We start from the raw sequence: 27,655 nt of genomic DNA, 5'->3' as shown, positions 1-27,655 counted from the left end.
AGATTGTCGTCCTCTTCTACAACACGTGCTAATAAGCCTTCACATTTACTCTCAATGACTGTTTCGCCTGTACGGCATGGATTTTGTACTTCAGTTTTTTATGTTTGCCAGTTTAACTGACCATAGGAATAACAAGTCGTAAAAAAATGACTACTTTCAGTTAATGCTCCACCAGAGGAATAATAATAATGTAGTCGATCCATCTCTTGGATTACGTGGAATTCCACGATATCTAATAAAATAAGATTAACTGGAATTACCGGATTGGTAATGGAAACGGTGCAATCACTACACTCGTATTGGCATAACAAACTTGCCTCGTGGCATAGGAATTGTCAAGACGTACCCGACTAAGGTAACATGTGATTGAAGTATTTGAACAACAAGGATCAAATGACTGACTGGTGATTAATGTCGTTGTCATGACTATGGGTTTCCTGTTCTCCTATAGACTTGTCCCCAAGTTTCCACAATTTTAATTTCTTCAGCTCAGGTAGTCACTATTAATCAGTCTACCAGTCACGTTGCTAATTAACGCATTTATGATATTTTGATATTGTTCATTACTCTGAAACTGTGAACCAGCATTCTGGCACAAAGGTATCACTCCCAGATACTGTTAATCAGTCTATCAATCACGTTGCTAATTAACGCATTTATGATATTTTGATATCGTTCATTACCCTGAAACTGTGAACCAGCATTCTGGCACAAAGGTATCACTCCCAGATACTAGCATTTGTCTAGTATAAAAAATCATATCACTTGAATACTAGTTTACAGTTCCTGGGTATCAGACAACATCGTCAACGAGTGGCGCTACTGTAGGCTGATTACAGGTTAGAGCCCGCTCGGGTGGATGGTTTTGGACGATTGGTTAAAAATTGGTCCTATGAGGTGGTTTCATAATTCTAGGGAAAATACTTACTACTTTAGAGATTTCTACTAACCGTAGGTATAACAACTCGTTCTTTGATGCCTATACTCATCGAAATGATGAGTACATCACCAAAAGAAATTCTGGGAACTAGTATTGGTTGGAGTGTTCTAAAGTCGAAAAAAGGAAATTGCTAATAATCTACTTTAGGACAGATTTAATGAGATTTGATCTTCCTCCTAAAGATTCAAAATCATATCTGCTATGTTGGAAAGATTGACGTTGTCGGGGACAAAATGTGATTGTCCCCCTAGATGTTCTTCTATTGAGTGCAACCACTTCAGCACTAACATAGTCATTCGAGACATTTTCGAAACTTCGAGGTGAAGCAAAACCTCGAGGAAACTTTGGGAGGTGGCACAAAAATAAAGATGGCAAAGGATGAAAGCGCTTGTGGTTTCCTAACAAAGAAGGGTTGGTAGCGATGGTTAGACTATAGTTGTGTTTAATCGATAAATTTCCAATGGTACACAATTATCGATATGATTTCCTTGCTTCAGGGTCAATAAAATGTCTCCCTTTCGGGTCTTTCTTTGGCAAGGAGGTTCTTCACATAAACTCTAGTGGGGGTTGCGAAAGTGTTCTTCTAGAAGGTCGGTAAGTCGTAAAAAAAATGTCAGCGATAGTTGTTCCAAGTTGCCAAAAAGTCATGAAAAGTTGGCATATTTCATGTTTGACAAGGTGGCATAATTAGGACGTTAGAATTCAAGAACCGAGAATGCTTACATCACGTGTGTGATGATGGCAATACTGTCTAACTTATGCTCTGATACCAAACTGACACACCCTCACCCGGAATGTCCACTTGGGCACCTGAATCGCGATGTGCTTGCCGACACTTGGAAGATGACGAAGCCATATAGTGTAGTGATGTGGAAAAATATGAATAAATTAAAACCTAAAAGTGACAAATTTAGAGTGCGCATATGAACAGGGATTGAACCCATATCACACAAGTGATGTTAGAACATAGGTAAACTGCAGTAAAAGAAGAGTAATGACATTTATACCGAAAGGAGAAGTCTCCTACATAACAACTTTTGCCAACAATCCTCGTCGTCACAAAACATCTGCCACTAAAATCCTAGAAGGCGAAAAATAAGGGTGAGTGGGCCTGAAAATAAAGTTTTGTAAAACCTTTTCGAAAAGTGTAACCCCTCGTTCTAAACTAAGTATATGGATTCCCAAAAAAAATATTATAATAATAGTATGTAATAGATACCTTGCAGCAGAAGTGAGTCAAAGATGTAGGGTACACCAATAAGGCATCTCAACATTAAATCTCAAACCATTATTATAGGAAATCAATGCTCATTAATTTATGTAGGCGCACAAGTCCACTGCAGGGATATTCAGACAATGGAACAGGTTGGGTGTAGGTTTTACATTCTAGTACTACATCACATATGAGTCCAAAACTTCACACAAAAGGACAGGTTGGCACCTAACTTTGGATCTCAAGTGAATGTAAACGGTGCATGTGAACTACATGTGAAGTTAGTCATTGACCCAGGATAGCACAAATAACTAAGAGACACCGTGCAAACATGTAATAATGAGCAGATAAAATACAAGGATGTCATGCCATAAGTTTATGCTCACAAATAATATTAAAAACATAAAGTGTATGAAAAGTCTATTTGTAAAGCTAAACATGGCATGTCACATCATAATATATTAAAGCGGTTGTCGGGAAAATCATAGACACACACACACACACACACATATATATATATAAAGATCCACTCACAGGTACTTGAGATGTCACAACCATTCGAGCTAGGAAAGTGGGAGTCTCTGATAGTAATCGCACCTAAGCATAATATTGGGTATCGTCAGTAAAAATCAACTACAATGATTAAATTTAGAAAAACGGAAGGCAGATTCAAAATCAGCTTGTCGAAATACGCTAAGAAGGGTCCCGGACAAATTTTGTAAAAAGTCAACGATCAACCCTAAAAGTTTATCGAGACACCCCGGTGGTCAACTATATTAAAACATCAAAATTTTCCTAAATGGATGTCAAAAATGGACTTGGGACGTCGAAATTAGCTTAGGAGGTCAAGAAAATTTTGAAAAAGTCAACAAAAAGAATTTTCTAGAGAATATTCCAAAATCCATTTAGAATTTAGGCTGGGTTGGATCTCGAGTTCGGATCTGGGTTTGGGCCGGTTCTAGGTTTGGGCTTAGCCTCATTTTTGTTTTTGTTTTTTTTTTTTTTGGTACTCGGTCGGGTTAACCTGAATGAACTTGTGGGTTCCACCAAAGGTTTGGGCCGAGTTGGATCTAGCCCATGGATCCGTTTGGCCCTTTTTTTTTCTTCTTCTTCTGCAGATTTTCGTCGAAAAATCTAGGGAGGATTAAAACCCTCCGTTCAGACCCAAAACTCAACTAAAACTAGCAACCCAATATATCAAATTGAAGCCCCAGAAACAAGGAATCGAAATATACCATTGGTGTTCTCATCTGTGGTTGCATTTGGCAGGAAAATGGCATGCAAGGGCCAGGTTTCTTCCCCGGAAATCTGGGAAACGAGATGCAATTTGCATGCATGTCAAACCTTAGTAATTTCCAACAAATTTTCACATGCAAAGAGGTATTTAAGTACCTGTGATTGTTCTAAGTAGAACATGAGCTCCAAAGGCCTCAAACTTGTCAGAGTTTGCTCGGAGAAGGTGACTGGAAACTGGGCAAAGTTTCAAAGAAATTGTAGGGGGTTAAACTTCTGGTTTTGAATTGGAAAACACCACAAATCTTGTCCCAAGCAACATTAAAACATAATGAAACAAGACTTGCATTGAGAACCTCACCTGGGTTTGAGTTTCAAAGCTTGAAGCTCTCGGCTTCAATGGTGGTTTACACCGTGATGGTCCAATGATGCATGCAATGGTGTAGCTATGATCCTCTAGTCCCAGAGATTAAGGTTTCATTGTTTTGGAGTTTGATTTGTTTAAATTTGGAAGAGGAAAGGGAAGGAGAGCTCTCAGAACTCTAGAGAGAGTGAGAGTGTCGAGGGCTTAAAGAGAGTTTTAGAGGGAGAGAGTTATGAAAATAATGAGGGAAAAGTTGAGTGGGTAGAGAGGGAGGGAGGGAGGGAGAGAGAGAGAGAGGGAGAGAGAGAGAGAGAGAGAGAGAGAGAGAGAGAGAGAGAGAGAGAGAGGGAGAGAGAGAGAGAGAGAGAGAGAGAGAGAGAGAGAGAGAGAGAGAGAGAGAGAGAGAGAGAGAGAGAGAGAGGGGGTGGGGGGGGGGGGGAAGGAGAACCGGTCAAAAAGGAAAAGAAAGTGAGAGGGAAAATAGAGAGAAAGTTAGTGAGGGAAATGATGGTGTCAGATGAGGTCGGAAAAATTGGAGAAATTATTTTAATTCCTACTTGCATCTCATTTCAATTTCAACCAAAAACAAAAGCATGTCTTCCCATTGTACAAAGACCCACTCAGACACACAATAATGTTGCAGCAAGGGTGCGTGCTGCACGAGGGAAATTTCCAAGTTTAGGATTTGCCTTAGGTATTTTTACATAGTTTTGAACATACCTTGTTCGTTATAACTTCGAATTGAGTTCTGTCTGCTGCCAAGTGTTCGTAAAAATAAGTATTATTTAAAAATAGTAAAATAAGACTGGAAATATGAAAGGAAAATTGAGGTCCACGTGGAAGGCCTACGTAGCATCTTAGGGCATTTTGATAATTTCACTACCACTGAGGATAAAGCACGATAAATTTCGGGACAAGATGTCACAAATGATATGGTGGGATGGGTTTTAAAACCTTTTCCATTATTTAGTGGCTGAAATCTCAGGGACGAGATTTATTTTAATGGGGGTCGAATGCAATACCTATTGTGTAAGTTATATAACAAAAATTAAACTTATTAAGTCTCGAATTTTAGTGCTCACAAGTATACGAATCGAATGATTGCATAGCATATAAACACAGATATCGTCCCACAAATATCAAATTGATTCTAAATGTCTCATTAACTAAATTGAAACAGATTATAATTGGGAAGCTTTAACGGCAAAGATAGAAGATTTGAATTAAACTAAAAATGAAATATGACTTTAATATAAAATACATGAAATAATAAAATTATAAATATAAGAAAATAAAACCTAGGGCATCCGAATTCACTGTTACCAATTATACTTAATTCCCTTAATATGTTATGCTCAAGTAATTCCTTGATATTGATGATCGATTTTCCCTAAATTGTTCAATGGCCATGGCATCTGGTTCCATCAAAAGTATCCTTACATGTTAATCCTTTATGGCATCTAGATGAATATAAACAAATAAGAACCCATTAAGCTCTATGGAAATCGTTGGAAAATCATATAAACCCTAATTGCATGATGTCTACAAATAGATGTTTATGGTATCAGTTGCAAGAAGCTAAACCCAAGTTAAGTATGACATCTACTATAACTTACATCAAATCAACTTAACTAAAACTTAGACGGTGATCACGCATCTAAATAAAAATCAAGAGCATATGAATAGCAAAAGATACTCAATAAGGATGAAAAACTTGTTAATAACAATGCCACAAGGCAATTAAGTATTCATGATTAGGCTACATCAGTAAAGAAAAGAAACTAGAAAAGCTCTCCCCTCTTCTCTTCCTTGCCACAGCCCCCTATGAAAAATGATGTTATTTGGTGGATTGGTGGCTAGTAATTCACAATGGAGAATCAATCTCCATATAAAGACCCACGGCGAAGACAAGAAAAAAAAAATTAAACCCCACTAAAATTCTAACTAATGCACTTTCTTATTAAATAAAAAGAAAATAAACGGAAATAATAAAAACAAATAGTTATGTCTCTCCTTAAATCCATTGAATAGCACTCCCATGTCCATTTGATTTCCAAAACTGTTGCAGTCTCATCTTCTTGTTGTAACACATATGCCTTGGTGCAGTTGAATTTACTCTACACACCCGAAAAGCTTATTTTTCACTTCATTTTTGCATAACTCTAGTGTTGAATGCCTACAAATTAAAACAAAATAAATTAGTGCATTTAACCCATTCATATATACAAAATCCAAAGGAAGTATATGATAAAAATATATGAGAATATGCACCCATCAAATATCCCCAAACTTAGATTTTGCTTGTCCTTGAGCAAAACAAAAGAAAACACAAAGACGCGACGAAAACAAATGATAAGTAACTTCCCAAAGTTTAATATAGAGAAAATCTAACCGTAAGATAATATTCAAGAAATAAGCAACAATAGTTCAATACAATATCCAAGAGTTAACCAAATTTGAATCGAACCAACTTGGAGTGTAGTGTGTGTAATAGCCATGTCAATTCAATTCTAAGCTTCTTAAAATCATCATATGCATACAAGTGAACTTTTCACAAGGCATACATTCATTCACTCATATTTGTAGGTTAATGTGTTTCACTCAAAAGATCTCATTGTATCTCGCCATATACTTGTTTGTCTACCTAACTCGGTATCAATATAACGAGGCTGAGGGTTAATTGGTTACACAAGAAAAGAGTATGGAAAAACACAAAGTCTAAATAACTTGTCACAATTGTATTTGAGAGATGAAGAAACTTTAAACCCATGAAGCACATTAGAACTTGAGCACATAATAGAACTTTATTTCACTCTTTTTTTTTATAAAGCATACAATAGTTTTTTTTTCTTTTCATTTTTTTTATCAGCTTTTTTTTCTTCTCAATATTTTTTTCATCAGCTTTTTTTTCTTCTCAATATTTTTTTCTTGTCTATTATAAATGCTTAAGCCCCAAGACTTGGCATTCTCTCCTCTTAAGAAAAAAATTACTCTACAAGCTTTTAGACATGTAGGAAATTCTTTACAAGGCTAGGTAGGGAAAATTTAGGTTAAAGAAATTAAAAATAAAAAATAAAAAAAAGGCTCACATAAAGGGTCAACGGGGCTAACTAGGGAAAATAATAACAAGGATTGGCTAGGAAGGATCAAATGAAAGAAGAAAAAAAAAATGCCTATGTCATTTCCAAGATTAAGTTTAAATCTCTTGAAAGTTATGAAAAAATTAAGACCAAATCTCATCACTGAATTCGAAAGTAGCCAATAACATCAGGACCCCAAGAAAAATAAAATGTTTTTGGATATATTTTTTATGTTTTTTTTTTAAGAAATAAAGCAAAAGGATTGAAAAAACAAATGAAGATAAGAATAATGGAAATAGACAACAAACGTATAGAAAAAAAAAAGAATAAATGCGTAAGCTCTTGGACAAAGAAACTTCCTGGGTTTAAAGGAGACATGCAAGTGAAGATATACATGGAATCCACCCCCCAAACTTGAATTTTGTAGTGGCATCAAAGTTGGGTGATTTCAATTTATGCAAAAATACAATATAATGGGTAAGCTAAACAAGAGATTGAGGAAAATAATTTATTATTAAAAAAAAACTAAAAGTAAACATTAAAGCTAAACCAACTAAAAAAATGTAACAATCCAATTAAGTAAGGAATCGAATCAAATTCGATCCCCGGCAACGACCAGAAACTTGTTATGTAAATTAGATAATAAAAATTAAACTCATTAAGTCTCGAATTTTAGTGCTAGCATGTAACATCCCACAATGACCAACGAAAAGAGGGTGATGTGCCTTATATGTACATGCTCCCCTCCCTATAGCACGAGGCCTTTTGGGAACTCACTGGCTTCGGATTCCATCAAAACTCTAAAGTTAAGTGAGTTCGGGTGAGAGCAATCTTAGGATGGGTGACTTACTGGGAAGTTCTTGTTTGAGTTCCAAGAAACAAAACCATGAGGGCGTGGCCCAAAGCAGACAATATTGTACTACGGCGAAGTCGAGACTGGGATGTGGCAGAATGGTATTAGAGCCACTCTGCCGTTCAGTGCGAGAGTGCTAACGAGGACTTCGGGCTCCTAAAGGGGGTGGATCGTAACATCCCACATCGACCAATGGAGAGGGAGTGATGTGCCATATATGTACATGCTCCCTTCCTTATAGCACGAGGCCTTTTGGGAACTCATTAGCTTTGGATTCCATTGGAACTCCGAAGTTAAGCAAGTTCGGGCGAGAGCAATCCCAGGATGGGTGACCCACTGGGAAATTGTTGTGTGAGTTCCCAAAAACAAAATCGTGAGGGTGTGGCCCAAAGCGGACAATATCATGCTACGGTGGAGTCGAGATTGGGATGTGACATAACAAGTATACGAATCAGATGATTATATAGTATATAAGCACGGATATTGTCCCACAGGTACCATTTGGTATGTGGGATGGGACAGAACACAGTGGGATGAGGCATTCCGTCCCACGTTTGGTGCGCCAAAAATAGGTGGAACGCGTTGTTCCAGGGGACAAGTTTTGGCTGAATTTTGGTTCCACCTCACCCCTAGAACGACTCGTTCTACATCCATGGAACACAAATTTATAACATTTTAAGACAAAAATATCCCTTATCTTTTTCAATATTTACACCATCCAAAAAATAAACCCTAAAATTCTATCTTATTTGCAAGGTCTAAAATATCGATATTATCGGCGAAATATCGCCGATAATATCGTTTTTTTTAGAGGGCGATATTTTCACACTTATCCACTTAATTATCGTCAATATATCGCGATATTATCGATAATATCGTCAAGGCTTCGGCGTCGCAATTGCAGCCGAGGCTCCATCGTCACAACTGCCAAGATATGTGCCTCTATCTGGAATCCATGCTCAGACCCATCGAAATGAGCAATCCCTTTTCTCCGGATCCCAAAACCAGCTCATGTTTGATGGATCATCCACCTCGTACGACCTAAACAAGGCTTCCCCTTGCCTGATGGTGCTTGCCGGGAAGTGAGAAAGGGAGGAGGAACGGTCCATAGGTGGTGATGGTGCTCGTCGGAGTGTGCGCCACTGTGGTGCTTCCCAATCTTCTTCAACACCTCGGCCGTAATCGGGACCGTAGAGTTGACTGGGTTGCTAATCATGTTGATCAGCGCCTATCAAAAACAATCACCCAACATCCCAATTTGATCAAATACTCAAGATTTCCAAAACTTTCATAGAAATGAAGGGGACAAAAGGGATACTCACATTGGGGCAGTACTTAGCGATAGCGGTAGTGAGACCCTTGATGGTACCGACATTAATGTTGAAGAGATCATCTCGGGTCATGCCGGGCTTTCGGGGCACTTCGGCGAGGATAATTATGACGTCGGCTCCCTCCAAGGCTTGAGCAAGCTGCTCTTCTCCGGTGTAACCTTTGACCTAATCACCACCATTCATCAAATCCCCGAATTAATAAAAAAAGTTGAAAAATTTAAGATCGAATTGGAAACACCCGATCGGCGAAGAGGAAGTATTAGAGAGGGTTCGGAGTACCTCAGATCTGGTGTTGATGTGGCTGACGTCAATGACGACACCGGGGGTTCCGGTGATATCGTAGAGGGAGACTCGGTGTACGGATCTGGTGATAGACATTGAAAGCCTCATGTTTTACTTTGGGAGTGTCGAAAGCTCTCTACTTAGCTTTGTTTCGCGAGTTACAAATACTGATACAACAAGAAGTAATTTACAGAGCAAGCGATTGTGCCTGCTATTGGTATATATCTATGGCTAGTTCCTAGGGATTCTTGGTGTTGAATATTATTTTCAACGTGTAATTTTAAGAGGTCTTCAAATAATAAATAATTATTACATGGTCCCTTACCTTTTTTGACAAATGATAAAATATGTAAATAAATTTAGACGTAAAGGGCAATTCAAACACAGGATCTCAGTTGTAGTTTGAATGCTCTTAACAAAATTACAAACATCTTTAATCGTTGGGCTATGGCATCCAGTTAAGAGAGAGGTTTCTATCTTGATTATCGCACTTCATGGGTTGAGTTGCACGGCTGCTAGGCTCCAATAAAGGGCCTTCACCTTCTCTTGCATTTTCCAAGAAGATTACCTATTTTAGGCGACACCATTGGCTATCACAATGGTAGAGAGATGTGTTGCCCTTACACTACGATGTGGATTCAAATCTCGTTGGTTACCTAATCTAATATTACCATGCAATTTATAAAGTGTAAAATATTGTATTAATTCATTATATATAAATGATTATGGTGTGTTTAAACTTCTTTCATTAATTACTACATATTTTCTACACTCACAATGTTTGCCATCTCGCTATATAATCAACTTAAATAAGTTAAATCCATCATGCAATGCATTTTCTTCTAATTTTTTGTGATAAACTAATAGATAATTGACTAAATAAACATCCTGCAATATTTCAATAAAAATTTCCAAGTTTTTCTTACAATTTCTGTGGTTTTTATTCAATTTTTATCGATATCGATAATATCCCGATAAATTTATCGAAATTTCCATGTTTTGGACTACCGATATTTCCAATATCATCGATATTTTAGACCTTGCTTCTTCGTTCCATCTTCTCTGCCTGCTGATGCTTTTTCCCATAGCCTTCCTCCTCATCCTCTCCCGTAGCAGTTGCATCTCCAGGTTCGATCTTGATCTTCTCCCGTAGCCGCTGCATCTCCAGGTTCGTTGTCTTGATTTTTCCATGGAAAATTTCAATTTTCTAGGAAAATAGGATGATTATGAGAAAATAAGTTAGTTTTCTTGGTTTCTCTGGTTTAACTTGTGCTTGGGAAAAAGAACAAAGTCTGAATATTAAGGTTTATTTCGATTCTAGTTTGTAAAGATTGGATTTGGTTCCGAGCTGTGCGATTTAGTGGGTTTGGGTGTGAGCTTGGCTTTGAGAATGTGGGGGAAAGTAATTGAAATTTAATCTTGTTCTTGGTTTTTTTGATCTTTGAGATGCTTAGTTTTAAGTAAATTAATGGAGGATTAATGACAAATGTGTTTTGTTTTTGTTGGGTGGGTATTGAATTGCACAAAAATGCCAGAGATTTGTTGCTCTGAAAGTGCAAAAGAGTGCTGACCACTACACCGAGACGGCCATGGATGAGATAACCATCTTGAAACAGATTGCAGAGGGAGACCCAGATGATAAAAAATGCGTGGTGAAGCTTCTAGACCATTTTAAGCATTCGGGTCCGAATGGGCAACATGTTTGTACGGTTTTTGAGTACTTGGGTGATAATCTGTTGACGCTTATTAAGTATAGTGATTACCGGGGAGTGCCACTACATAAGGTTAAGGAGATTAGTTATCATTTTTTAGTTAGATTGGATTATTTGCACAGACAGCTGTCGATTATAACACTGATTTGAAGCCAGAGAATATCTTGTTGATGTCAATGATAGACCGGACCGGCTCAAGGATCCAACAAAGTCGAGCACCTTTTATTCTTCTAGGTGGTAAAGACAAGGATGCATCAGATTCAGGGTATGCAAAAGCGTTAAATTGGGATATGAGTCGGAACCAGAAGAAAAAGATTAGAAGAAAGGCGAAGCGTGCAGCTCAATAGTGCGTCGATAGAGATGAAGCTGATGCTGATGTAGAAACATCCACTGAGGTAGAGGCATCTCCTAACACAAGATTGAATGTGCGTACTGTCGAAGACCAGTCTACTAGTTCTGTCAATGCGAATAGATCATCAGATGCGGGTGGGCCAAATGGCTCTCGTCCAGGAAGTCAGTGTAGTAAGAGAGGCAATCGCACTACAAGGCAGAAGTTGTTGGCATCAATTTACCTGAAGTTCAAATTGGTTGATTTTGGGAATGCATGTTGGACGTGCAAATTGGTTGATTTTCGGAATGCATGTTGTTACCCATTATGATAGCGCTAGCAAAGATGACACTAGAGAGGATGAATATGATGATTGATGCTCTCTTTAGAATTGTGACAACTCAGTATGGCTCTGCAGACACATCAGTATGAAGGTTATACATCAGCAAGGCAGTTAGTTGAGATTGTAAGAAGGTTGTTAGTCTGTTGGGATTTGTAGGGATATAAGGAAGTTGGTTAGTAGCTCATGAGTGAAGCAAAGAATACTTGTATAAATAACAAACACCTCTCTCTGTAATTCATTCATTGTTCAAAGAATACAATCTGTAGTCATTCATTTTCTCTCTCTAAATTCTCTGCCATTGTTTTTGACACACCCCGATCCTAGAATCAAGGTGTGCTGGCCGTCACGTGAGCGTGACGTAGCCAAAAGTGCGACACGGAAGCGAGAGATAAAAGAAATATGAAGGAATTTAAACCAACCACTAGCAGTAATAACCTACTAGCATAAAAGAGGGAATTATAAAGTAAAACACACGAATTCAGAGCGTAGGTATCAAGTGCAGTCAAGTAGGACCATAATTAAAAGTACAACACCCGCAAGTGAGTCCTACATGCAGAATGTCTATCAGAATGTCAAAAAAAGACCTCGTGAGTCACCAACTGCTAACTAGAACCTGGAGGGGCGCAAAACAAAGATGAGTGGGTCAGTAAAACCGAAGATTTTCCAAAACATTTCATTTAAAACATTTCTAACCCCTCACCGTAAAACCTGTATACTTTCCTAGAAAAATAGTATATAAACATATATATACATATATCATCAAAACTCAGCTCACCATCTATCAACATAACATCTCAGAAAGAATATGCCATGCCATGCCAAAATTTAATATGAATGCATTGATATAAATCAGGTGAAATAATAAATCAACCGGAGACCCTATAGTGGTCCTGTACGGCTGATTCTATAGCTTAATATCCCATCCAGCCGGAGTCACCAACTGTGACATGTACGGCCCTGCCGGAGTCACCAACTGTGACCTGTATGGCACTACACTGCACATAAGTCAGAATTACCTATAGTAGTCTGTACGACTAAGATGGTGAAATAATACGCTCTAGTGCTTCTCTCTGTTGGAAATGTGCCCTAAAACCAATCATATGATGATACTTTACGGACATTTCAAATGTTAAACTAATCTAGTTTAACATATAAAGGGCAAAGATTATTGTTTGAGCCGTCTCATATAAATGTTATATGCTTAAACGATAAAGTCCAAGGAATATGTGATTGGGAGAATGCAATCTAATGAAGTTAGATTAATGAGACCATTCTTTCGTAGACACATCCTAAATGTTCCTGATCATAGGATTACCAATTGGGCATTGACAGTCCGTTAAGATCAGTACGTACTGTGTCTTCTCTCAGGGAGAGTGACTAGTCTCGAGTCATTGGTGTGTGTGACATCAAGACAAGTACGTAGGTGCTCAATAAGAGAATGAGTTCACTGAACGTGATCAACGAAGAGTTCTTATATTCCATGTCACATGAGAACTCATGGTTGGGATAATGCAAAGTAGTCATTTGACCTGAGGCATCACAGTTGTCTTGTGGTTAAGTCCTTAATCTTTGATTATGTCTAATTCACCCCCTAGGGGTGTCACGGCATCGTTGGGGTTAAGCCACTTAGCTATGGAGACAAGTAAATGCGCAACAAGGGATCTCTAACCTTCAAACAGTTGAGGGAGAATACTCTATGATATGATTTGGAATCTCTGGCCAGAGTATGAATGAGATTGGGGAATGCGTTCCAAATCACATTCAAGGAAATCATATAAGCAAAATCACATTGGATAGTAGACATGAATAAATAAACTATCATACCAAACAATGTGGTCAAGAGTATTAGATTAGAGAATGACCGTATTGCATTTGTAATCCCGAACTGAATAGGTTCTCTAACCTCTTCTGATTAGCTTGGGTAACCATGACATGCTGCTAGGCGTCAACCATGGTTTGTGGAAGCCCTATACGTGTATAACCACTAAAGGGAGAATTGAAAATTGTTTCAATTCACAATCGATGTAAAATTGTTTTAATCGCCCACTGCCTCGCTAAAAGGAACCTAATGGATCGCACACCGTAAAAGGTAGAGATTGGAGATTAAACAGAAATGAGTAAGAATGATTAAATGGTTTAATCATTTAATTTATGGCAAGGATTAATTAATATGTTAATTAATCAAACGAATAAGTTCGTTAAAGACCTCGGGATAGTTTTGGACCTTAAGGCCCAATGGGCTTCGAACGTCAAGCCCATTGACTTAAGTTGTATGACAACTTAATGAATAAAGATTCACAAAGGCCCAAAAGCCCAAAATTCCCAAGGTAGGCCGGCCATGAGGAATGAATTAGGGTTTTGGTTATTTAGGTCACTTAAAGAAGTGACTATATAAATGACTTTATAGCCAAATATTCATTAATGTGATTAAGGGTTTATTTTGGGTGAAAATGGGTGAGAATTGTCTCTCCATTTTCTCTCTAAAGAGGCCAACACCTTGGAGGGTACATCTAGCAATCCTACTACTCCAAGGTCACTCATTTCTTCTACAATCTAACCTTGGTGAAGAGACTTAGAGGTTCTCAATTTTGGGAACTTGGAGAACCTATTCTTCCATCCAAATCCATGGATCTAAGAAGCAAGGAATGAAGACCCTATCTCTTTGGGTGATTAGCCTTTGCTTATGCAAAGAGGAATCTACAAAGGTATTAATTTCAACTCACTTTGTTTTGAGTTGATTATTGGTTCACCAATCTACTAGGCTTTGAATTTCATGGTAATGTTTTGTTTTTGAGTGCATGCAAGCATGATTCCGCCTTTTAATTGTTAATTGCATGCTATATGATGTTGCTCAAATGAACATGTTTTTCAAGATAAATCCTTCAGTGGTATCAGAGCCTAGGTCTAGTAGTTGGTGAATCCTTTTGGGTTTTGTAGTTCATAAGTTTATGATTTAAAAGTTGTAATTGTTACAAGCTTTATTCTTGCTTCTTTGAATGTAAATTTTGTTTGAAAATTTGCCATCTCAAATGTTGTAGATGTAGTTCATATGAGGATGAATATTGGAGCTAAAATTTGGTGCCATGATTTTGGGGATTTTCGGCCAAATCCAAAGGGTGATTTTTTGGGTTCATGTTTGTCTTGTTAAAAATGTTTTAAGGTGACTTTTGGAACCCCTAAGTACCCTAGGATGTTAACACCATTTTGAATGGTGAAAATTTGAGTTTTATGGCTTGAAAACATTCATGGAGCTCTTATGGGTTTTCATGGATGTTCTTCATTGTTCTTGATGTTCTTGCCAAGAACAAAAAGGTTTTGTGTTTTGATTCAAAGTTTTGAATATTTCATAAAGTTTATGTTATATGTTTTTCAAATGATTTATCATGTATTTAAAGTGTTAAATATTTGAATAAATGATGATGGAAACATCAATCATCAAAACATATATTAATTTTATGAAAGTATTTAAAGTGTTAAATATTTGTATAAATGATGATGGAAACATCAATCATCAAAACATATATTATTTTTATGAAAGGTGAAAGCACTACTTGATTGTTTTTTGACAAAAATAATAAATCAAAACACCCATCACTCATTTTTATCCCTAAAAACCGGCCACCCTAATAAAATAGGGTATTTTTGGGGCTTTTATGCAATTACATAAAGTTTTGATACTTTTGTGTATTTGTACTTTGACCCGAAAGTTTACGTTTTGACGTTAAGGCCTAAAAACGCTAAAGGACAAATTGTTTTGCTCCTTTAATGAAGTTTTTGAATTTATTTAAATTTTGGGTTCTAGTTGTATTTACATGAAGTAGTGACTTTTGTGTTTTTACAAAGTGACCCCAAAAGTGTATGTTTTCGCAATATGGCCCAAAAAGTTGTGGTTATTGCATGATGGCCCAAATAGGATGAGAACAAAATTGTTTTGTCTCTTTAAATGAGAATTGGATTTTCATTTTGTTTAGCTCCACTTAAATCAATTTTATGGATACAAAAACCAAATGAAAATGTTGCATTCAATTAATTAGTTAAAGCGTTAATTAATTAAAGGATGATTATGAACCTAAGCCTAATATAATTGAGCTATGTGAAAGGCGTTTCAAATTTGTTTGAACCATGGGAATGTGTAGATTAGATTTTGGTTGTAATTTGATTTAATCAAATGTTGTAAAAGGGCATAAGTCCTTCTTTACTTTAAGGTAATTTGTTTTATGCAAATGTTGTAATGAGCATAAGCTCATCCTTTACTTTGAAGTATTTCTTTCTTGCTTTATATGATATGCATGAAAATGAAGTAATTGGGTCCAACGCCCCTAAGACAACACGCCTTAATGTGATTAAACGCGTAACTAAAATCAATCTCCATCCCTAGACCGAGATTCAACACAAGGCTCGTGTTGAATCTAAACAAAGGTTCATAGTCATCCTAAGGCCCTAAGGCAACTATATAGTCCATTAAATGAATGCAAAGGTTATGATAGTAGTATCATATACTCTTGCTTTAAAAACCGTTTTATAAGCATAGTGGGAGTATTATATACAACTAAAACAATCCAATGGACCAATAGTTGTAATAGGACCAAAATTGTTTTAATAGAGATTAAAATGTATATTGATATGTGATGAGACCTAAAACCCTCAACCAAACCAATATTAAGTTGAAAGCGTGAGAGTGCTTAGAACATTCTTTCGTGGCCTTCTACCATGGTAGTTCCAATCGTTTATGACTTGTACACCGGCTTCACCCTATCATGGGGAAGTACAAAGTGCATGCTTATACTCAGGAGGAGTCTATATACATATGATGAGGTGAGTGTAGGCAACGAGGATAGCTATATATCGTATCATCGTGAGGCTATTCTTGAACCCCTTCACGCACTAAGCATGGTGGGAAGAACTTAACTAAGTGCAATGGAACCAATATCATATCATTGTGAGGTTACATTCTCTAGAGGCCAAATAAGATGGGTACTTGCATTAGTTGCAAATGAGTAAGCGTACTCTCTCATTATTATTAATGCTAGCCAATATCATATCATTGTGAGGTGGGCTTGATAATAGTGAGCCTCCCATAACCTACTAAGAGTTTCATCCAAAACTCTCGAATTCCAATGAGGGATATGGAATTTGCCAAAAATAGTGGGTGATGCTATTTGATTTAAAGACCCGAATCAAATGGCTTAAAATCAATCAATTTATATACGTTATGTATTTGTTTACCAATATATTTGCAAACGCTATCCAACACTTGACAAATAAAAGCCGAACGTTTAGTTTACGGACTTGGTACTACAAAACCATAGATTGTCTTTAATGGCTTGTAAATGTACCTAAGTAGTCTCATCCTCACAATCTTCCTATTGATAATGTATCATTAGAAGAATATGTTAGAAAAGGTCTATCATAAAGAGGACAACACTTTTAATGTCATAATTCTTCAATTACAAATTGTTGTATGAAGAAATAAGAGTTGCTTTGAACAACCTTTAATCAATGCAAACACTTAGTGCTTGTTTCTTTGTTACATGAACAAGGAACTTGAGAAGAAAGCACAAAGGCTTGGACACTTAATGTGCCATGATTCTTCACTTCCAAATGTTGTATGAAGAAATGAGAGTTGCCTTGTACAACTCTTGAAAGTTTGTAATTATGTTTAGAACATAATGGTTGGTTGACAAAAATAGTCCATTAACATGGACTTATGATGATTTTGAATCATTAAGTGTTGAAGTGTTAAACCACTTAACGAGACGGAAACTAGGCAAGGACTTCACCTTTGTTTCCCTATCCTAATGGTTCACTAAGTTTATGGTAAACTATGTAATGAACAATAACCACATACTCTCCAAATTGTTTGATGTGTATAACACAATTGAAAAAGGTTTCAAGAGAGATAGTGGGAGTTTAGGGACCATGACTAATGTAGTCAAAGGTGAAAGTCAAATAAAGAAGATAAATAACTCCAAGGGAACAAACTTTCTTTATGAAAGGATGGACATTGGAAGGGGTATTTGCAAGAAATGTCTTGCAAGTGTCAAGAACACACCTTTCGAAGGTGTTGTAAAATGTTCTTGAAAAGTTCAAAACAGTTGGTTCTTCTACTTGAATGTATGATTCCGTATTAGTAACTATGTTTTACAAATCGTTGTAAAAGTGTGACTAATAAGAAGTAGAAGATATATGAGAGAAGAAAAGGTACTTCACATACGGAACGTGAATAAGATATAGATCTCTGCGAAAGCAGATAGTACTTACTTCCTCATATGAACTACCAAAGAAATTGGATTATAGTAATCTAATTGATTGTCTCTATAGTAGAGATGATATGGTAGTGTTAACTGTTTAGAATATAATGATGCTTAAAACCCAAAAGGTTGCAAGGTAGTGACTAATCCCAACTAAATTGTGATACCTCTAAAACATAAGTTACGAGTTGGTGAAACAAGGATGCTTTGGATCGTTAGATCCGGATCCAATACCTTCTTGTTAAAATTGTATAGAGGCGAAATGTTCGAATCTTTATTCTTTTGGAAAGAAGAAAGAATCACAAAAGTTGTTGAGGTTAATTCACTTAGATGTTAGTGGCACTTGTCCTCAACATAATACTACTCATGTTATATGACATTCACCGAAGATCACTCTCGGTTGGACTATAGTTTATTTTGAATAAACACAAGTCCGAATACTTTGCAAAAAGTTTCAAAGAATTCAAGAAATGTAAATAGATGAGTAAGATATCTAAAGTATTTACCTCTTTAGATTTGATCCAAGGAAAGGTAACACTTTAGATGAGTTTCCTTGAATGATATCAAGGAAAATAGCATCATAAGATAATGTATTTCTCCATTAGGAGAAGAACGAACTAAAATAAGATTTAGTTCGTTAGATGTTATCTATTACCCATATATAGGATATATACTTCTAAAACAATATGATTGTCAATTAGAAGATCTTCCAAAATTTTCATAACTCCATAAGATGTAGTTGGAAAGAAAGACAAATCTTAAGCATGTTAAGATTTGAGGTTGTGTGCTAATAAGCAATATTTGTTTGATAACAATCTTGTGGGATATCCTTAAATTAACTTTTGGATATCGCTTCTATAATCCAACTAACAAATGTTGTTTTGTTGGGAAGTTCATTGTAATCCTACAATGTGATTTGCCTAAGAGCAAATGAACGAGAGATAGAACTCAAAGAATGGGTTCTTTGAGAGACAAGGAAGTAATCAACAAATATAACAACCTAGTTCCTATACCACAAGCTCCAAGGTAGTCGATAAGAATGAAAATCCTTATGACTACATTGAGTGCATATACGATATATACTCAAGGAAATGGTAAAGTACCATTTGACTCGAAATAATGAAACCTTCATAACTAATTGGTAGCTTAAGGTAACTACAATCAAAGAGAATGGTTGACTTTGAAGAAACCATCTTTGAGGTAGGCTTGGTTTCAATTAAATTCGAAGATTGCTAGCTACAACTAAAATGGTGATTCAATGTTTTGACATAATATGGGTTTCCGAAACCATTATTAAAGATAGTCTTGATAATATATGTCCAAAACTATAAATCACAAGACATGTAAGTTGTAGAGATCCATCCATCATGGATCTTAGCAAGTTAGTGGGAGCTATTTGCATTTTATGAGGAAAAAGGATCAAATCGTTTGATTTCTCATCAAGATGTAAATGAATCTTTTGTTTACGAGTTTTACAAAAGATTAGTGGGAGTTAATCATGTTCCTAAAATTTAAGTATATATGATATATTAATTTTGGAAATGAAAAGAATACTTCTTCGTTAAAGTTATGACTTTAATACATTATATGAAGATAGAATGTATATGGGAGATATAGTCTATATACATGGGATGGAAATCTATAATGATATATTTCATGATATAATTGGATTATATCAATCCCTAATAATAGACAATGGATGCTAGGAAGTTTCTCATATGATGATAAACTTCAATAAGAAGGACGATTCTAGTGAGACTAGCAAGTTGCCCTTCTCAAAGGGAACGTACCCTTTGACTCCCATAAAAAAAAAAAAAAAAAAAAAAAAAAAAAATAATGCGTAAATTGAATCCTTTATGCATAAGCAGAAAGGTGATTTATGTATTTCATATTGTATGAAAAACATTGATATGAGTTGTACCTAGAACGGTACAAGACGATATCAGTGCAAGCCCAGGATCAGAACCGTGGCAACTGTCAAGTGAGTCCTTAAGTATTTAAGAAATACTTAAGGATAGATTCCTCAAAGAATGAGGAAGAATTAGAGTAACGTAATGGAAGCGTAAATGTATTAGATTATGAATCTAATTCATCATTGGATGTTTCTTCATTATGAATGAAGAGATAAACAAATATCTCTTTATTATGACTAAAGAGATATTTGGATGGAAACATTAAAGTAATGACTTTAGTGTGTTCCATTATGAATGCAAGATATATTGCCATATAGAAGTTTACAACAATGTTGTTTGGATGAGAAAGTTCATTTATGAACTCTCTATTCGGTTCCAACCAGAAAGTGTATGACACTAATGGGGCGATAGCTCAAGCCTGGGAATCAAGGTCTCATCAAGATCCGAACACAAATGAGAGACTGAACCACATGATTGAGAATCATGTATAATGGTGACGTCGTTATTCTCAAGGTTGCTTCTGTGGATAACACATATAGATATCCATTGTCTAGGCCTACTACTCAGCCATTTATGAAATGACGACAGAAGAGGTATCATCACTGATGACCAATGCTGATTGGCTCTAGTGCAAGTGGGAGATTGTTGGAAATGTGCCCTAAAACCAATCATATGATGATACTTTACGGACATTTCAAATGTTAAACTAATCTAGTTTAACATATAAAGGGCAAAGATTATTGTTTGAGCCGTCTCATATAAATGTTATATGCTTAAACGATAAAGTCCAAGGAATATGTGATTGGGAGAATGCAATCTAATGAAGTTAGATTAATGAGACCATTCTTTCGTAGACACATCCTAAATGTTCCTGATCATAGGATTACCAATTGGGCATTGACAGTCCGTTAAGATCAGTACGTACTGTGTCTTCTCTCAGGGAGAGTGACTAGTCTCGAGTCATTGGTGTGTGTGACATCAAGACAAGTACGTAGGTGCTCAATAAGAGAATGAGTTCACTGAACGTGATCAACGAAGAGTTCTTATATTCCATGTCACATGAGAACTCATGGTTGGGATAATGCAAAGTAGTCATTTGACCTGAGGCATCACAGTTGTCTTGTGGTTAAGTCCTTAATCTTTGATTATGTCTAATTCACCCCCTAGGGGTGTCACGGCATCGTTGGGGTTAAGCCACTTAGCTATGGAGACAAGTAAATGCGCAACAAGGGATCTCTAACCTTCAAACAGTTGAGGGAGAATACTCTATGATATGATTTGGAATCTCTGGCCAGAGTATGAATGAGATTGGGGAATGCGTTCCAAATCACATTCAAGGAAATCATATAAGCAAAATCACATTGGATAGTAGACATGAATAAATAAACTATCATACCAAACAATGTGGTCAAGAGTATTAGATTAGAGAATGACCGTATTGCATTTGTAATCCCGAACTGAATAGGTTCTCTAACCTCTTCTGATTAGCTTGGGTAACCATGACATGCTGCTAGGCGTCAACCATGGTTTGTGGAAGCCCTATACGTGTATAACCACTAAAGGGAGAATTGAAAATTGTTTCAATTCACAATCGATGTAAAATTGTTTTAATCGCCCACTGCCTCGCTAAAAGGAACCTAATGGATCGCACACCGTAAAAGGTAGAGATTGGAGATTAAACAGAAATGAGTAAGAATGATTAAATGGTTTAATCATTTAATTTATGGCAAGGATTAATTAATATGTTAATTAATCAAACGAATAAGTTCGTTAAAGACCTCGGGATAGTTTTGGACCTTAAGGCCCAATGGGCTTCGAACGTCAAGCCCATTGACTTAAGTTGTATGACAACTTAATGAATAAAGATTCACAAAGGCCCAAAAGCCCAAAATTCCCAAGGTAGGCCGGCCATGAGGAATGAATTAGGGTTTTGGTTATTTAGGTCACTTAAAGAAGTGACTATATAAATGACTTTATAGCCAAATATTCATTAATGTGATTAAGGGTTTATTTTGGGTGAAAATGGGTGAGAATTGTCTCTCCATTTTCTCTCTAAAGAGGCCAACACCTTGGAGGGTACATCTAGCAATCCTACTACTCCAAGGTCACTCATTTCTTCTACAATCTAACCTTGGTGAAGAGACTTAGAGGTTCTCAATTTTGGGAACTTGGAGAACCTATTCTTCCATCCAAATCCATGGATCTAAGAAGCAAGGAATGAAGACCCTATCTCTTTGGGTGATTAGCCTTTGCTTATGCAAAGAGGAATCTACAAAGGTATTAATTTCAACTCACTTTGTTTTGAGTTGATTATTGGTTCACCAATCTACTAGGCTTTGAATTTCATGGTAATGTTTTGTTTTTGAGTGCATGCAAGCATGATTCCGCCTTTTAATTGTTAATTGCATGCTATATGATGTTGCTCAAATGAACATGTTTTTCAAGATAAATCCTTCACTCTCATCAATCATCTGTGCACATAATTTAAGGTCACCTACCAGTCGGAACCCCTTTAATGGTCTGTACGACTGGCATGTCGGAACCACCTCTAGTGGTCTGTACGACATCCACCTATTTGGATCCAAGGCGAGCGTGCGGTGTGGTGAATAATATAAGCACTAACACCTAGGGTGCAGGTTATGAGCTTCCAATGCAATTCACATAAAATAAATCGTATGAATAATGTAAAAACTCACATGTGCGTCAACAGCGTCAATTCACATATATATATATATATATGCATCAATTATCAATTCAAATATCTCATCGATTGCATGCATGGCATTTTAAAACATATTTTCATATAATTGCATTTTCTGGGAAAAACAGTAGTATATAGGTAATACGAAAACAAAACTACCCACTCACTGATAAGTCAATGGGTCGTAACCCCCGTGACGTCCCTGGATGCGCTCTTCCTCGGGATAGGTGTCACCTATATGTGAAACAACTATAAAAACGTTAATTAAACACATAACCAACAATTCAAAATAACTTCTCATACGATGCTCAATTTGGGTATATGAATATACCACATCGACCTACTCGACGTCACGGACGTCGAGGAATTTTTAGAATTAATTTTGGGCTTGTCACGCGCCCCCACGCGCCGTGGGTGGCACGGACCTACGCGCCCCCACGTGCGTCTTTTTCCTCAGCCAGTCGTCGGACTGGTTTTTCTGGTGGCCGGATTCCGGCGAGTTTTAAAAAATGCTTGTTCTCCTTCGTTTCTTAACCGTTTTCTTCGAATTTTATATCAAAATGAAGCCCTAAACATGTAGTTACACGCTATACTACTTTAAGGCTCTAAAAATAATGAAATCTCACTGGAGAAATTTCACAAAAACCGGCCAACTTTGAACGTGGTGATCCCGACGTCCAAAACTTCCAAACGAATGTCCCCGAGCTTCCTTAGAACCTCTCTAAGCTCACTATACGCTTGGATTGTCCTAAAAATCAACCAACACTAAGCTCATGAACAATGCCAAAATCGGTGCTTATGGTTTCGACGTGAAATCGAAAGATTTCTTACCTGAAATGGGTGTGGTTGAGTTCGTAGAGTCCTCACGAGCACGATGGTGTCTTCAAAATCCTCGATCTATGAAGTTTTAGGGGGTTTTGGCGTTGGTCTGTACAGTTCAAGAATGAGAGAGAGACTGAATGGAGAGGAGAGAGAGAGACACGGGGAAGGAAAGGGAAAATGTCCCGAGGGTGTGTGTGGTCACCAAACAAATCCCACGTCAAACCCTAACCACACAAATTTACAAAACCATTTTTTTATCCAAACTTAAATTATTTTCCAAGAACTTAGGGGTGTATATATTTAACCAATAATGTGACACACGTACCTTAGTCCCCGCTAAGGGGTAATTCCATCATTTCACGCTCCCGATATAGAATTTTTGGGACGGGCTGTGACAGTTTTTCGTTTTGCTTCTTCTGCCATGTCTTCAGTCAAGAAATTGCATAACATATCTTCAGTCAAGAAATTGCATAACATATCTTCAGTCATGTACTACTATAAAAAAATATATCATAGATAAGCATATATGTGTTCAAACATGAACAAGTTAAAAAAAAAAATTAAATTGTCCTGTCCCGTCCCACTCATAAACATTGTACCAAACAATAGACGAAACAAGGGTAAGTTAGTCATTCAATCTTTTGGTTTTGTTTTGTCCAGTGCGTACCAAACGCAGAACGAAACAACGGTCTCGTTCCCTCCTACGTGTACCAAACATAACACGGAACCTTCGTTCTGTCCCGTCCCATCTGAGTTCCAAACGGTACCACAGAGATCGAATTGATTCTAAAAGTCTTACTAACTAAATTGAAACAAATTATAATTGGGAAGCTTTAACGGAAAAGATAGAAGATTTGAATTAAACTAAAAAGGAAATATGACTTTAAAATAAAATACATGAAATAATAAAATTATAAATATAAGAAAATAAAACCTAGGGCATCCGAATTCACTGTAACCAATTATACTTAATTCCCTTAATATGTTATGCTCAAGTAATTCCCTGATATTGATACTTGATTTTCCCTAAATTGTTCAATGGCCATGGCATCTAGTTCCATCAAAAGTATCCTTACATATTGATGCACAAAACCGGAGGTCTTGGAACAACGTAAATCCGACCGTGAATCTGCAAGTAATGTAAATAACACAAGATGTATTGTGGTTCACCCCAAGGTTAGGGCTACGTCCACACTGATTATATATTTCACTGTTTGTGAGGGAGAGATTCAGAGCCTCTAAGGGAGAGAGTGAGGTCTCTGATGGCCTAGGAATTGGCCTTATCTAATTATGAGGGTGAGGAGTACTTTTATAGAATAAGGGCTCCTCACTTATTACATATTTGCCCCTTCCTTTATTACGTAATTACATTTAAGTCCCCCGATCATTTGTACGAGATCTAAATACGGAGGCCCTAAGTATGGTATAAATAGTAGTCCCCAAGTCTTCAGTCAAAAGAGTCTTTTGGCTGGAGACTTGAAATTTAGTCCATGTGTGGGCCGAAGTAACTAGATGTCGTCTAGAGCTGAATACTCGATATGAGGCGGTGCTCAATGTGAAATGAGGCTCAACTAGAAGTGGCACATGTTGCGAGGCTGCTCAGCTTGTGGCTTATGTTGCCTTGGTTGGCTCGGGTTGTGGCGTTGAAGGTGAGGGAGTCCCTTTTATAAAATAAGGGCTTGCTCCTCAATACATGAATGATGGGCTAGAGTTGATGCTCTCTAATGATGGTGAGAGAGTCCCTTTTATAGAATAAGGGCTCGCTCCTCAATACATGAATAATGGGTGCTTTCTAATGAAAGTGAAGGAGTCCTTTTTATAGAATAAAGGCTCGCTCCTCAATACATAAATAATGGGCTAAGTCCCCCGAGTATTTTTTATGAGGCCCAATATATGGTACATAGTGTAGTTCCCCAAGTCTTCGGTCAATAGAGTTTGTTGGCTGGAAACTTTAAATTGAATCCATGTATGGGCCAAAGTGGCGGTTGTTCGGAGGCGGTATTTGTATACCCTGCACTGAAGCTTTGTAGGTGAAGCTTTGCAAGTGATGCTTTTGAAGATGGAGCTCTGTAAATGAAGCTTTTGAAGCTAGAGCTTTTGTAAATGTAGCTTTTGAAGCTAGAGCTCTGTAAATGAAGTTGTTTGAAGCTAGAGCTTTTGTAAATGACGCTTTTGAAGCTGATTGACATGAGTGATGCTCATAAATGTTTATGTTGATTTATATGAGTGATGCTCATGGATGTTGACATGAGTGATGCTTCTGAATGTTGACATGAGTGATGCTCATGAATGTTTATGTATGATTGATATGAGTAATGCTCATGAATGTTTATGTATGATTGACATGAGTAATGCTTATGTATAATTTGGGAGTACTGGACGTACTTTTGATCACCTAGTTGGTGGTAATAGCGGCAGGTTGCCGAATAATTTTGGAGTACTGGGCGTACTTTTGATCACCTGGTTGGTGGTAATAGCGGCTGGTTGTAGAATAATTGTGGAGTACTGGGCGTACTTTTGATTGCCTGGTTGGAGCTATTTTGGGCTTATGGGCCTTCGCCCTCTACACAACATTCCAGTCCATTTATTTTGGGCTTTGTCGTTTGTTTTATTACCCTCTGATGGGGTTTATACAGATTTCTTTGAAAGATAAGAAAAATAAATTACATCAGTCAAAAGTAAATCCGACCCTCTGATCAATAGGTCACACCCATAATTTTCTTTTCTCTTTTGCAAATGGCAGACAAGGAAATCACGTGGAGTGTCTCTTTTTCCCTTCTATTTTTGCCGATAAAATCAGTGGAGTCTTCAGATTGCAGATGGCTTTTACTTTCTCAAAAATCAGGAAATGATTTCACATGCAAACCGCGAACACTTTCTCCTTTTGCTTTCTCTGAAATAAAAAAATGATGGCTTTTTTCTTTTGCTTTTGTTTCCCATGTGCTCTTGCAGAGGAAAGCTCATGGCTCACAATGTTCTATATCTGGAACTGGGCCAATGCCTTTTCCTGCTCCTGTGCCTGGAAACGAGGGAGCAGAGATGATTCACGGCGTCTTCCGACGCTGGCCACCGATGACGGCGATGGCGGGAAGAGAGTCCCAAAGAGTTGGTAATGCGCTACCTTCGCCATAGTCACCTAGAGCAGTATAAGCTCTCTGGGTTTTGTCCACCAACGAGATCAGGTTCTCCATTCTTGGGACACATCCAATCTCCCCTCTTCACTTCAACGTCTTGAGATAGCTCATCACCAATGAAATTGGATAATTTTTCTTTTTCTCAACAACCCTTTCATTGAGTTGAAGCAACTCAGAAAGCAGCTTCTTGCAGATGTTTCTAGAATCTCTCTACCAGGCAGTTTCTCTCCTTCATAAAAAACAATGGGATCCAACGCATTAAAACAATAGTATTTGCACTATACCCACTGTACGTGCTGCTGCTTCAGATTCCTTAAGAATCACATAAGCTCTATCACAGGAACCTCGGAGATTACAACCACTGCAAACCTCCCCTTCATCCAGTCTCAAATGGAATCTCAATATTTTTGTTGAATTCATAGCTTTCCAGCAAAGATTGGGACATCCACCCTCCGCAACTACTTAAATATCTTCCATAGATAACAATTTGAAAACATCATAGCGGTCACGAGCAAAGTTGAAAGAGGCCTTCTTTACTTCATTTATATTCGTGTAACCATCGCTTTCTTTCGGCGGCATTCTGGTGAAGTACCTCTTGGCCTTCAAGTGGTCGACGAAGGGCACCCACTTGGTCCAGGGGTGGTGCGGGGGGGCATTTCTGTGTTGTTGGCCGGGACGGTGTCAATACTTTCAATTGCATCCGAAAAGGAGGCGTACTGGGGGAAGTGCAGTCCAGTGGCGAAGGGCATAACTTTCTTACAGGTCCACTGGGTTTTTTATCAGATTCTTTTCTGGAATCCCCCTTTTCGAACCTGAGGAAGATGGAGAAATTGAAGAGAGAGATAGAGAGAGAGCAGGTCAGAGACCTGTACCTGATACCTCTTACCGGTCCTCTCGTCGATGATGGTCAAAGGTCCCTAGAGGTTCCCGGGCGGTGGTACCATGTTCTGAGCAGACACGCAGTGCAGCTCGAGAGCGGGTCTGAACTCATAAAGCTCGATGGTTACAGCTTCCAGGTGAGACTGTGTATTGAGCTTGGCGGGGTTAAAGACTGAGGGGTCGACGTGGCCGGTGCTCTACTCAAAATCCGTGATGGTATTAGGTTTGATCAAAGACCAGCTCGAAAAGCCGATTTGGGAAGTACCCAGATGCAGA

The 27,655-nt window shown here is 37.5% G+C and overlaps 1 protein-coding gene, 1 long non-coding RNA gene and 2 pseudogenes across 2 annotated transcripts; 1 reads left to right on the top strand and 3 right to left on the bottom strand.

The window, feature by feature from the left end:
* Positions 1-5,450: 5,450 nt before the first annotated feature.
* LOC126597043 (uncharacterized) lies at positions 5,451-6,184 on the bottom strand. Its single transcript, XR_007614114.1, has 2 exons — positions 6,143-6,184; positions 5,451-5,926 (listed from the first exon to the last, which is right to left on the bottom strand). It is a non-coding gene; the product is annotated as an uncharacterized LOC126597043 (long non-coding RNA).
* Positions 6,185-8,356: 2,172 nt separating this feature from the next.
* LOC126597039 (malate dehydrogenase, mitochondrial-like) lies at positions 8,357-9,737 on the bottom strand. The gene is made up of 3 exons (XM_050263794.1): positions 9,294-9,737; positions 9,006-9,179; positions 8,357-8,911 (listed from the first exon to the last, which is right to left on the bottom strand). Exons 1-3 carry the CDS (start codon positions 9,402-9,404, stop codon positions 8,693-8,695), a joined length of 504 nt encoding a protein of 167 aa, XP_050119751.1. The 5' UTR covers positions 9,405-9,737; the 3' UTR covers positions 8,357-8,692.
* A 1,085-nt stretch (positions 9,738-10,822) lies between these two features.
* Positions 10,823-11,952, top strand: LOC126595444 (protein kinase dsk1-like; annotated as a pseudogene).
* Positions 11,953-26,498: 14,546 nt separating this feature from the next.
* Positions 26,499-27,249, bottom strand: LOC126595443 (zinc finger protein VAR3, chloroplastic-like; annotated as a pseudogene).
* Positions 27,250-27,655: the final 406 nt, after the last annotated feature.

The sequence above is a fragment of the Malus sylvestris genome, chromosome 13 (genome assembly GCF_916048215.2).
Source record: "Malus sylvestris chromosome 13, drMalSylv7.2, whole genome shotgun sequence".
Taxonomy (NCBI): domain Eukaryota; kingdom Viridiplantae; phylum Streptophyta; class Magnoliopsida; order Rosales; family Rosaceae; genus Malus; species Malus sylvestris.
Note: the sequence above shows the minus strand (reverse complement) of the source record. Positions and strands in the feature narration are given on the sequence as shown.